The sequence below is a fragment of the Pseudophryne corroboree genome, chromosome 3, assembly GCF_028390025.1.
Source record: "Pseudophryne corroboree isolate aPseCor3 chromosome 3, aPseCor3.hap2, whole genome shotgun sequence".
Lineage (NCBI taxonomy): Eukaryota > Metazoa > Chordata > Amphibia > Anura > Myobatrachidae > Pseudophryne > Pseudophryne corroboree.
The window spans coordinates 334,924,721-334,937,992 of NC_086446.1; the positions used below are offsets into that span (position 1 = coordinate 334,924,721).

At 44.7% G+C, this 13,272-nt stretch overlaps 1 protein-coding gene across 1 annotated transcript in view; it reads right to left on the minus strand.

Annotated features, from left to right (window-relative positions):
- STK4 (serine/threonine kinase 4) overlaps positions 1 to 13,272 on the minus strand; it is a 145,129-nt gene that overhangs the window by 4,480 nt on the left and 127,377 nt on the right. Inside the window, exon 10 of the mRNA XM_063959581.1 lies at positions 2,702 to 2,853. Coding sequence (XP_063815651.1) covers positions 2,702 to 2,853 — 152 coding nt within the window. The remainder of the gene's footprint in view (positions 1 to 2,701; positions 2,854 to 13,272) is intronic.

A 13,272-nucleotide genomic window follows, 5' to 3' on the forward strand; every position in this document is an offset into this window, starting at 1 on the left:
CACCTGCAGTGCAACATGTTTGTGCCAAGGTACATACTCGCTGCTGCTTTTTTATTTTATTTGTTTCTGCTCCCACCTCTGCATAAGCTCTAATGGCATAAGCCTCTATGAATGTGTAGCCTATCACTTCCCTAGGAAGCAGTGACATCACAAAGTACCTCAGTGAGGTGACTGAGTCTTAGTGATTTGCACAGTCTGCATACTGATGCATACTGATATAGCCAAGATAAGTGCAGTAATGGAGTGCAGGTGATGATTGTCCTTTATATGTGCCGCTGATAGTGGAGTGGAATGTGCGGCTATTACTGTGACTTTCACTTGACATTGGGACAATCCATTCTTGTATTATGTTTAAAATTAACCTGATTGATTTCAAATAGAGTGAAAACAAAAGAAATGGCAGCACGTATTGTGCTGAAGTGCAGAATAAAGCCTTTACAATGTATTGATCGTGGATTACATCACCTATATCTGATTACAGAATTTGCTCCTATGCCTAAGATAATAATGTTTAGGTTCTCATATATCCCATTGTTTTCCAGGAATCTCAGGAAGTTTCAGAGAAACGTATAGAATAGCTTAATGGTTGTGGAGGTAACGATCTGAGAACAATTCTATTAATCATGGTATTGAATGGAAATACATTTCTTCAGAGCTTTGCTACACTTCAGTATCTAAGCTGCTCTCATTATATCTCTGTAAATTATATTTAGCACTTCCCAAAGGGAGATGCCGGGCTGAGTGGCAGAAGCAGCTGTTGTGTGCCTCAGTCCCGTCTTCCGGCTTTACGCTGTTGCTGCTACAAAGCCCCGCCCCGGTGTACATCTGTGCATATGATTGTGTAAGGCCTGAGATGCCACTTTACCATCTGGTGCACAAAGACACAAACATTAGTCGCACCATAGGAACTTGAACCAACCCTGTGGCAGGTGCAGTTGCTGTGTCAGATTATGGCCTCTTGTGTGTCTCTGTATGCAACCGCTTTCACCGCCACACCCGCGACACTCCCATAATATCTCTGCTTGCACCTTTATGCTCAGTAACACACCATACAGTGCCTATACGATTATCTCTGCAAGCACCTGAATCGCTGCTGCAGCTTAGTAAGCCCACCTTCTGGACACATACGCAGTGCCACTTTTTAGCAGGTTTCAATGGATGTGTATTAGCAAAATATCATTCTCCTCCATGAACATCTGCATTGTATGTGTCATAGATTACCTAATGTTGTTATTAATAACTTACCCATGCTGACATATTAGAGGCTGAATTGTCAGCTAAGTCAGAGGCTCCCAAACGCGGTCCTCAAGGCACCCCAACGGTCCAGGTTTTAAATGTATCCATGCTTGGCCACGGGTGACTTAATTAACACCTTAGTCAATTTGATTTAGCCACCTGTGCTGAGCCATGGTATACCTAAAACCTGGACGGACTGGGTGAATCAAACAATGGACGACATAGACATAGACACCCTTCCGGTTGACCGACTACACCATGCATGCTCTTGTGTGTAGCAACAGCTGAATATATTGCCCAGATGCTCCCACTGATGTAAATACATTTGTATCAGATTTTGATTGACCCAACAAGTATTATTCTAGCAGCACACATCTTACAATATAGCATTTCCATGCGCGTAGCTAGCATAGGTGCAGGGAGTGTAGCTGCTATGGGGCCCAGAGCTGAAAGAGGCCCACCTTCCCTTGTAACAGTGACATCTGTTATATACTTTTCTCACCATTGGTAGATACAGAGGCCCTTACATTTTGCTTTGGGGCCTACAATATATGTAGGTAGGCCCCTGGACCTGCTCATCGAATTTGTGATATAAAATGAACTGGAGGGTATTATAATGTAACATAATATGCACTGGAGCACTGTAATGTGGCACAATATGATGTGGAGGCACTAGTTATAGTGTGGCATAATTTTACATCATTGGGGACACTGTGTGTCATAATATGAATTGGGGATACTGTGCTGCATAATGTGTACTGCCAGCCCTGCAATGAAACATAATATGAACTAGGGCACTACTAATTTACTATGGTTCATATAGCAAATAAGGGCACGATCATGGGGCATAAAATGAACAGCTGCTGTGGAGAGTTTTTTCTCTAGAAGCATTGGTATAGGGGCCCCATCAAAATGTTGCTATGGATCCCACAAAGTTCTGGCTACGCCCCTAAGCATTTCAACACAACAAAATAAGACAAATCTTTTATTTTATTATTATTCATCTTTGTTATTTTGCTTTTTCTTGCTACAATGTTTCGCAATCTAAGCAGGTTCCACATAGGCAGAGGCAGGATGATAAACAGATGGTGAGGAATCTCCACAGCTAATTTTCTTACTATACTCATTCATTCTGCAACCACAAGATAATTATAAATGCTGCATAACTCTACATAATATAGCCATGGCTGCACTCTTCTACTGCAGACAGCCATGTATACTGGCTTGTAATCTGTAAAATGTATATGTAACCCATAAAAATATTATGTGAAATCTGAATAAAGGTGGAGTTATCGGCTAAATGGTCAGGACTGATAAATGATGAAGACGGGACTAGGCAGGATTAGGGTTCATGTGAGAATACACTGTGGGCCATGTACTACACTAAAAATGGGTCATCATTCTTGCTAGTAACAGCAAAACACACATTTTCCTGCACCCATACCATATCTATCAGGGCACTTACAAAGCTGTAGTCTCCGTTAAGAGGTATTTTCCATTCAGAGGAATCTGGAGTTTGTGCTGTTATTTTCTTTTCTGGTGTTCCGAACTGGTTCTCATTCTTCTCAAAATACTCAAGAAACGATGGTTTGGCAGGCTGTGAGGGCGAATTGCTTTCTGTATTGATAAAAATGACAAAAACGGTTTTTAAATATAAGAATATATATATATATATATATATATATATATATATATATATATATATATATATATATAAAGTTAGCCTTTCCTAAATTGTATTATATAAGAAGCACTTCAATTATACATCTATCACATAGCAGAAACAACGGCACGCTCGTACTGTATGCCTGAATTCTGCATTGCACTTTTAGTGATGCCACTGGTGTAGTGATACAGGTAGCCACATTCACAGGAATAATGGTTTAGTTCACAAAATGGCTGCCCCTGGCGGCATAACAAATGTCTGAGCAGAAATGCAAGATCTGAAGTGGGTCACCCACATGTACTTCCATGATTCCACAACTCGCACAATTTATTGGACCCACTTCAGACTAGAGATGAGCGGGTTCGGTTTCTCTGAAACCGAACCCGCACGAACCTCATGTTTTTTTCACGGGTCCGAGCAGACTCGGATCCTCCCGCCTTGCTCGGTTAACCCGAGCGCGCCCGAACGTCATCATGACGCTGTCGGATTCTCGCGAGACTCGGATTCTATATAAGGAGCCGCGCGTCGCCGCCATTTTCACACGTGCATTGAGATTGATAGGGAGAGGACGTGGCTGGCGTCCTCTCCATTAGAAATTAGATTAGAAGAGAGAGAGAGATTGTGCAGAGTCAGACAGAGTTTACCACAGTGACCAGTGCAGTTGTTGTTAGTTAACTTTTATTTATTTTAATATATCCGTTCTCTGCTATATCCGTTCTCTGCCTGAAAAAAAACGATACACAGCAGCAGCCAGTCACACAGTGTGACTCAGTCTGTGTGCACTCAGCTCAGCCCAGTGTGCTGCACATCAATGTATAAAAGGCAAAGCTTATAATAATTGTGGGGGAGACTGGGGAGCACTGCAGGTTGTTATAGCAGGAGCCCCCAGGAGTACATAATATTATATTAATTTAAAATTAAACAGTGCACACTTTTGCTGCAGGAGTGCCACTGCCAGTGTGACTAGTGGTGACCAGTGCCTGACCACCAGTATAGTAGTATATTGTTGTATGTATTGTATACTATCTCTTTATCAACCAGTCTATATTAGCAGCAGACACAGTACAGTGCGGTAGTTCACGGCTGTGGCTACCTCTGTGTCGGCAGTCGGAACTCGGCAGGCAGTCCGTCCATCCATAATTGTATTACAATATATACCACCTAACCGTGGTATTTTTTTTTCTTTCTTTATACCGTCGTCATAGTGTCATACTAGTTGTTACGAGTATACTACTATCTCTTTATCAACCAGTGTACAGTGCGGTAGTTCACGGCTGTGGCTACCTCTGTGTCGGCAGTCGGCAGGCAGTCCGTCCATCCATAATTGTATTATTATTATAATATATACCACCTAACCGTGGTTTTTTTTTCATTCTTTATACCGTCGTCATAGTGTCATACTAGTTGTTACGAGTATACTACTATCTCTTTATCAACCAGTGTACAGTGCGGTAGTTCACGGCTGTGGCTACCTCTGTGTCGGCAGTCGGCAGGCAGTCCGTCCATCCATAATTGTATTATTATTATAATATATACCACCTAACCGTGGTTTTTTTTTCATTCTTTATACCGTCGTCATAGTGTCATACTAGTTGTTACGAGTATACTACTATCTCTTTATCAACCAGTGTACAGTGCGGTAGTTCACGGCTGTGGCTACCTCTGTGTCGGCAGTCGGCAGGCAGTCCGTCCATCCATAATTGTATTATTATTATAATATATACCACCTAACCGTGGTTTTTTTTTCATTCTTTATACCGTCGTCATAGTGTCATACTAGTTGTTACGAGTATACTACTATCTCTTTATCAACCAGTGTACAGTGCGGTAGTTCACGGCTGTGGCTACCTCTGTGTCGGCAGTCGGCAGGCAGTCCGTCCATCCATAATTGTATTATTATTATAATATATACCACCTAACCGTGGTTTTTTTTTCATTCTTTATACCGTCGTCATAGTGTCATACTAGTTGTTACGAGTATACTACTATCTCTTTATCAACCAGTGTACAGTGCGGTAGTTCACGGCTGTGGCTACCTCTGTGTCGGCAGTCGGCAGGCAGTCCGTCCATCCATAATTGTATTATTATTATAATATATACCACCTAACCGTGGTTTTTTTTTCATTCTTTATACCGTCGTCATAGTGTCATACTAGTTGTTACGAGTATACTACTATCTCTTTATCAACCAGTGTACAGTGCGGTAGTTCACGGCTGTGGCTACCTCTGTGTCGGCAGTCGGCAGGCAGTCCGTCCATCCATAATTGTATTATTATTATAATATATACCACCTAACCGTGGTTTTTTTTTCATTCTTTATACCGTCGTCATAGTGTCATACTAGTTGTTACGAGTATACTACTATCTCTTTATCAACCAGTGTACAGTGCGGTAGTTCACGGCTGTGGCTACCTCTGTGTCGGCAGTCGGCAGGCAGTCCGTCCATCCATAATTGTATTATTATTATAATATATACCACCTAACCGTGGTTTTTTTTTCATTCTTTATACCGTCGTCATAGTGTCATACTAGTTGTTACGAGTATACTACTATCTCTTTATCAACCAGTGTACAGTGCGGTAGTTCACGGCTGTGGCTACCTCTGTGTCGGCAGTCGGCAGGCAGTCCGTCCATCCATAATTGTATTATTATTATAATATATACCACCTAACCGTGGTTTTTTTTTCATTCTTTATACCGTCGTCATAGTGTCATACTAGTTGTTACGAGTATACTACTATCTCTTTATCAACCAGTGTACAGTGCGGTAGTTCACGGCTGTGGCTACCTCTGTGTCGGCAGTCGGCAGGCAGTCCGTCCATCCATAATTGTATTATTATTATAATATATACCACCTAACCGTGGTTTTTTTTTCATTCTTTATACCGTCGTCATAGTGTCATACTAGTTGTTACGAGTATACTACTATCTCTTTATCAACCAGTGTACAGTGCGGTAGTTCACGGCTGTGGCTACCTCTGTGTCGGCAGTCGGCAGGTATCCAATACTAGTATCCAATCCATCCATCTCCATTGTTTACCTGAGGTGCCTTTTAGTTCTGCCTATAAAATATGGAGAACAAAAAAGTTGAGGTTCCAAAATTAGGGAAAGATCAAGATCCACTTCCACCTCGTGCTGAAGCTGCTGCCACTAGTCATGGCCGAGACGATGAAATGCCAGCAACGTCGTCTGCCAAGGCCGATGCCCAATGTCATAGTACAGAGCATGTCAAATCCAAAACACCAAATATCAGAAAAAAAAGGACTCCAAAACCTAAAATAAAATTGTCGGAGGAGAAGCGTAAACTTGCCAATATGCCATTTACCACACGGAGTGGCAAGGAACGGCTGAGGCCCTGGCCTATGTTCATGGCTAGTGGTTCAGCTTCACATGAGGATGGAAGCACTCAGCCTCTCGCTAGAAAAATGAAAAGACTCAAGCTGGCAAAAGCACCGCAAAGAACTGTGCGTTCTTCGAAATCCCAAATCCACAAGGAGAGTCCAATTGTGTCGGTTGCGATGCCTGACCTTCCCAACACTGGAGGTGAAGAGCATGCGCCTTCCACCATTTGCACGCCCCCTGCAAGTGCTGGAAGGAGCACCCGCAGTCCAGTTCCTGATAGTCAGATTGAAGATGTCAGTGTTGAAGTACACCAGGATGAGGAGGATATGGGTGTTGCTGGCGCTGGGGAGGAAATTGACCAGGAGGATTCTGATGGTGAGGTGGTTTGTTTAAGTCAGGCACCCGGGGAGACACCTGTTGTCCGTGGGAGGAATATGGCCGTTGACATGCCAGGTGAAAATACCAAAAAAATCAGCTCTTCGGTGTGGAGGTATTTCACCAGAAATGCGGACAACAGGTGTCAAGCCGTGTGTTCCCTTTGTCAAGCTCTAATAAGTAGGGGTAAGGACGTTAACCACCTCGGAACATCCTCCCTTATACGTCACCTGCAGCGCATTCATAATAAGTCAGTGACAAGTTCAAAAACTTTGGGTGACAGCGGAAGCAGTCCACTGACCAGTAAATCCCTTCCTCTTGTAACCAAGCTCACGCAAACCACCCCACCAACTCCCTCAGTGTCAATTTCCTCCTTCCCCAGGAATGCCAATAGTCCTGCAGGCCATGTCACTGGCAAGTCTGACGAGTCCTCTCCTGCCTGGGATTCCTCCGATGCATCCTTGCGTGTAACGCCTACTGCTGCTGGCGCTGCTGTTGTTGCCGCTGGGAGTCGATGGTCATCCCAGAGGGGAAGTCGTAAGCCCACTTGTACTACTTCCAGTAAGCAATTGACTGTTCAACAGTCCTTTGCGAGGAAGATGAAATATCACAGCAGTCATCCTACTGCAAAGCGGATAACTGAGGCCTTGGCATCCTGGGTGGTGAGAAACGTGGTTCCGGTATCCATCATTACTGCAGAGCCAACTAGAGACTTGTTGGAGGTACTGTGTCCCCGGTACCAAATACCATCTAGGTTCCATTTCTCTAGGCAGGCGATACCGAAAATGTACACAGACCTCAGAAAAAGAGTCACCAGTGTCCTAAAAAATGCAGCTGTACCCAATGTCCACTTAACCACGGACATGTGGACAAGTGGAGCAGGGCAGGGTCAGGACTATATGACTGTGACAGCCCACTGGGTAGATGTATGGACTCCCGCCGCAAGAACAGCAGCGGCGGCACCAGTAGCAGCATCTCGCAAACGCCAACTCTTTCCTAGGCAGGCTACGCTTTGTATCATCGCTTTCCAGAATACGCACACAGCTGAAAACCTCTTACGGCAACTGAGGAAGATCATCGCGGAATGGCTTACCCCAATTGGACTCTCCTGTGGATTTGTGGCATCGGACAACGCCAGCAATATTGTGTGTGCATTAAATCTGGGCCAATTCCAGCACGTCCCATGTTTTGCACATACCTTGAATTTGGTGGTGCAGAATTTTTAAAAAAACGACAGGGGCGTGCAAGAGATGCTGTCGGTGGCCAGAAGAATTGCGGGACACTTTCGGCGTACAGGCACCACGTACAGAAAACTGGAGCACCACCAAAAACTACTGAACCTGCCCTGCCATCATCTGAAGCAAGAAGTGGTAACGAGGTGGAATTCAACCCTCTATATGCTTCAGAGGTTGGAGGAGCAGCAAAAGGCCATTCAAGCCTATACAATTGAGCACGATATAGTAGGTGGAATGCACCTGTCTCAAGTGCAGTGGAGAATGATTTCAACGTTGTGCAAGGTTCTGATGCCCTTTGAACTTGCCACACGTGAAGTCAGTTCAGACACTGCCAGCCTGAGTCAGGTCATTCCCCTCATCAGGCTTTTGCAGAAGAAGCTGGAGGCATTGAAGAAGGAGCTAACACGGAGCGATTCCGCTAGGCATGTGGGACTTGTGGATGCAGCCCTTAATTCGCTTAACAAGGATTCACGGGTGGTCAATCTGTTGAAATCAGAGCACTACATTTTGGCCACCGTGCTCGATCCTAGATTTAAAGCCTACCTTGGATCTCTCTTTCCGGCAGACACAGGTCTGCTGGGGTTGAAAGACCTGCTGGTGACAAAATTGTCAAGTCAAGCGGAACGCGACCTGTCAACATCTCCTCCTTCACATTCTCCCGCAACTGGGGGTGCGAGGAAAAGGCTCAGAATTCCGAGCCCACCCGCTGGCGGTGATGCAGGGCAGTCTGGAGCGACTGCTGATGCTGACATCTGGTCCGGACTGAAGGACCTGACAACGATTACGGACATGTCGTCTACTGTCACTGCATATGATTCTCTCAACATTGATAGAATGGTGGAGGATTATATGAGTGACCGCATCCAAGTAGGCACGTCACACAGTCCGTACTTATACTGGCAGGAAAAAGAGGCAATTTGGAGGCCCTTGCACAAACTGGCTTTATTCTACCTAAGTTGCCCTCCCACAAGTGTGTACTCCGAAAGAGTGTTTAGTGCCGCCGCTCACCTTGTCAGCAATCGGCGTACGAGGTTACATCCAGAAAATGTGGAGAAGATGATGTTCATTAAAATGAATTATAATCAATTCCTCCGCGGAGACATTGACCAGCAGCAATTGCCTCCACAAAGTACACAGGGAGCTGAGATGGTGGATTCCAGTGGGGACGAATTGATAATCTGTGAGGAGGGGGATGTACACGGTGATATATCGGAGGGTGAAGATGAGGTGGACATCTTGCCTCTGTAGAGCCAGTTTGTGCAAGGAGAGATTAATTGCTTCTTTTTTGGGGGGGGTCCAAACCAACCCGTCATATCAGTCACAGTCGTGTGGCAGACCCTGTCACTGAAATGATGGGTTGGTTAAAGTGTGCATGTCCTGTTTTGTTTATACAACATAAGGGTGGGTGGGAGGGCCCAAGGATAATTCCATCTTGCACCTCTTTTTTCTTTTCTTTTTCTTTGCATCATGTGCTGATTGGGGAGGGTTTTTTGGAAGGGACATCCTGCGTGACACTGCAGTGCCACTCCTAGATGGGCCCGGTGTTTGTGTCGGCCACTAGGGTCGCTAATCTTACTCACACAGCTACCTCATTGCGCCTCTTTTTTTCTGTGCGTCATGTGCTGTTTGGGGAGGGTTTTTTGGAAGGGACATCCTGCGTGACACTGCAGTGCCACTCCTAGATGTGCCCGGTGTTTGTGTCGGCCACTAGGGTCGCTAATCTTACTCACACAGTCAGCTACCTCATTGCGCCTCTTTTTTTCTTTGCGTCATGTGCTGTTTGGGGAGGGTTTTTTGGAAGGGCCATCCTGCGTGACACTGCAGTGCCACTCCTAGATGGGCCCGGTGTTTGTGTCGGCCACTAGGGTCGCTTATCTTTCTCACACAGTCAGCTACCTCATTGCGCCTCTTTTTTTCTTTGCGTCATGTGCTGTTTGGGGAGGGTTTTTTGGAAGGGACATCCTGCGTGACACTGCAGTGCCACTCCTAGATGGGCCCGGTGTTTGTGTCGGCCACTAGGGTCGCTAATCTTACTCACACAGCTACCTCATTGCGCCTCTTTTTTTCTTTGCGTCATGTGCTGTTTGGGGAGGGTTTTTTGGAAGGGACATCCTGCGTGACACTGCAGTGCCACTCCTAGATGGGCCCGGTGTTTGTGTCGGCCACTAGGGTCGCTTATCTTACTCACACAGCGACCTCGGTGCAAATTTTAGGACTAAAAATAATATTGTGAGGTGTGATGTGTTCAGAATAGGCTGAAAATGAGTGTAAATTATGTTTTTTGAGGTTAATAATACTTTGGGATCAAAATTACCCCCAAATTCTATGATTTAAGCTGTTTTTTAGGGTTTTTTGAAAAAAACACCCGAATCCAAAACACACCCGAATCCGACAAAAATAATTCGGTGAGGTTTTGCCAAAACGCGTTCGAACCCAAAACACGGCCGCGGAACCGAACCCAAAACCAAAACCCGAAAAATTTCAGGCGCTCATCTCTACTTCAGACTGGCTTTCATTCCTAATACTCAATAGAGACGGCACTGACTGGTGGTATAAGAACTGATCATTGCTGAGCCTAAAGTGCATTACTCTCTTCTAATTCTCCTGGATCTCTCTGCTGCATTTAACAATGTTAACCATTCCCTTCTCATACAAATGCAACAAGCCCTAGGTTTTCAGGACACTGCCCTAACCTGGTTCTTAATACAGTGTGGGATTATGCATTACAATATCCTGGTTTTCATCCTACTAATCAAATCACTGTGGGGGGCTGCAGTCCTGCAGCCTATAGGTAAAATTCGCCACTGCTCAGGAGGTATATTGGGTGTCCCTCCTGCATCTTACCATTTCTTCAGTTAGGGGGGTGTGATGCGATTTGCTATGAAATGCATTAATGCAGCCCTACCCATCATGATGCAACCTAAATGCAATTCATGCTACCTCTGTGACCGTTATTACCCAGTTTTCTTTTAGCACTGTTGTTTCCAATTGTAAAAAGCAACGGAATTTGTTGCGCTATATAAGACACTAAATAAATCTCCTGGTGACCAGATAGAAACATAGAATTTGACGGCAGATAAGAACCACTTGGCCTATCTAGTCTGCCCCCCCCCTTTTTTTTACCATATTTTTATCTCTAACCTTTTTTGATCCTTATTTCTCTGTAAGGATATCCTTATGTCTATCCCATGCATGTTTAAATCGCTCTACTGTCTTAGCCTCTACAACCTCTGATGGGAGGCTATTCCACTTATCCACTACCCTTTCTGTGAAGTAATTTTTCCTCATATTTCTCCTGAACCTCCCCCCTTCCAGTCTCAGTGCATGTCCTCGTGTCCTATTGCTTCTCTTCATTTGGAGAATGTTTCCCTCCTGGACTTTGTTAAAACCCTTGATATATTTGAAAGTTTCTATCATGTCCCCCCTTTCCCTTCTCTCCTCCAAACTATACATATTTAGATTTCTTAGTCTTTCTGGGTATGTTTTGTGATGTAGGCCATGCACCATTTTAGTTGCCCTTCTTTGTACAGTCTATAATGTATTAATATCCTTTTGAAGATATGGCCTCCAGAACTGAACACAGTATTCTAGATGAGGCTGTACCAATGACCTATACAGTGGCATTATTACTTCTTTCTTTCTGCTGTTGATTCCTCTCCCAATGCAGCCAAACATCTGACTAGCCTTCCTCACTGCTTTGTTACATTGCTTACCTGCCTTTAAGTCACCTGAAAAAGTGACTCCTAGATCCCTTTCCTTCTCAGTAGTTTCCAGTATAGTGCCATTAATACTATATTTAGACTTTGGATTTTTGAGACCCAAGTGCATGATTTTGCATTTTTTGGCATTACACTGTAATTGCCACACTCTTGACCATTCCTCTAGGCTACCTAGATCCTCAATCATTTATTTTACCCCACCTGGTGTGTCTACCCTGTTGCATACCTTTGTGTCATCTGCAAAAAGACATACTTTCCCTTTAATGCCATTTGCAATGTAACCAATAAAGATATTAAAAAGCACTGGTCCAAGTAGAGATCCCTGGGGTACTCCACTGGTAACATTTCCCTCCTGTGAATGCACTCCATTTATCACAACTCTCTGTTTTCTATCCTGCAACCAAGATCTTATCCATTCAATAATCCTAGTATTCAATCCCAAGCTTTCAAGTTTATTTAGCGGTCTGCGATGTGGAACAGTGTCAAAAGCCTTACTAAAGTCTAGATAAGCTATATCCACGGCTCCACCTTTATACATCACCATAGTCATACAGTCAAAAAAGTCAATAAGATTTGTTTGACATGAGCTCCCCCCAGTGAATCCATGCTGTTTGGGATCCTGTAAATTGCTGGATTTGAGATAATTTACAACTTTGTCTTTTAAGAGTGTTTCCATCAATTTCCCTACTACTGATGTAAAACTCACTGGTCTGTAGTTGTTTGCCTCTTCCTTGCCTCCACTTTTGTGCAGTGGGACTATATTTGCTCATTTCCAGTCCTCTGGAATTACTCCTGTAGCTAATGGCTGGTTGAATAATTCTGTCAATGGTGCTACCAGCACCTCTTTAAGACCAGTTAGAGAAATAAGTAAGTATGCTGTATACTGCATCTACGGGAGGCAATAATCTTACTGTCAGGATACAGACGCCGAAATCCTGACACCCAGTGAATTACCGGTGGTCACTAGGGTGTGGTCCACACCACCAGCTGAGGGGGAATATAACTCTGTGGTGACCAAAGGTCGCCACCGGGCCCAAAGCGTGGCGAGTTCAGCGAGCCCACGAGGGGACGCGATGCGCTTACCGTCGGTATTCTGGCTTTCAGGATCCCGGCATCGGCCTCCTGACCTCCGGGATCCTGACAGCTGGGATATTATTCTGAACCCGTATCGACTTATGAGTTGGCAAAGTAGGCAGGTAGATTGGAGAAAAATGATTATGAGACTGGACACTTTTCCCATTTATAAATGAAGCCCACTATCATTTTAAATTGCAAGTGTAATTTAGTATTAATAACTGGAAGTTCCAATACATAGGAACCTGAACTTTCTAATGGCCCATACACATGGTGAGATTCGGGCTATGCCCGATTCCCACTATGCGACAGGGGCTAGGTCGGCACATAGTCAGTATCGCAAGCACACTCAGTATGTGCTTGCGATACTGACTAGGAGGGTCATTCCGAGTTGATCGTAGCTGTGCTAAATTTAGCACAGCTACGATCATGAACTCAGACATGTGGGGGGACGCCCAGCACAGGGCTAGTCCGCCCCGCATGTCAGTCCCGCCCCCTTCCCCCGCAGAAGTGCAAAGGCATCGTACAGCTGCGATGCCTTTGCACTGAAGAGTAGCTCCTGACCAGCGCAGCTTTAGCGTGCTGGCCGGGAGCTACTCATCGCTCTCCGGTCTGCAGCGGCTGC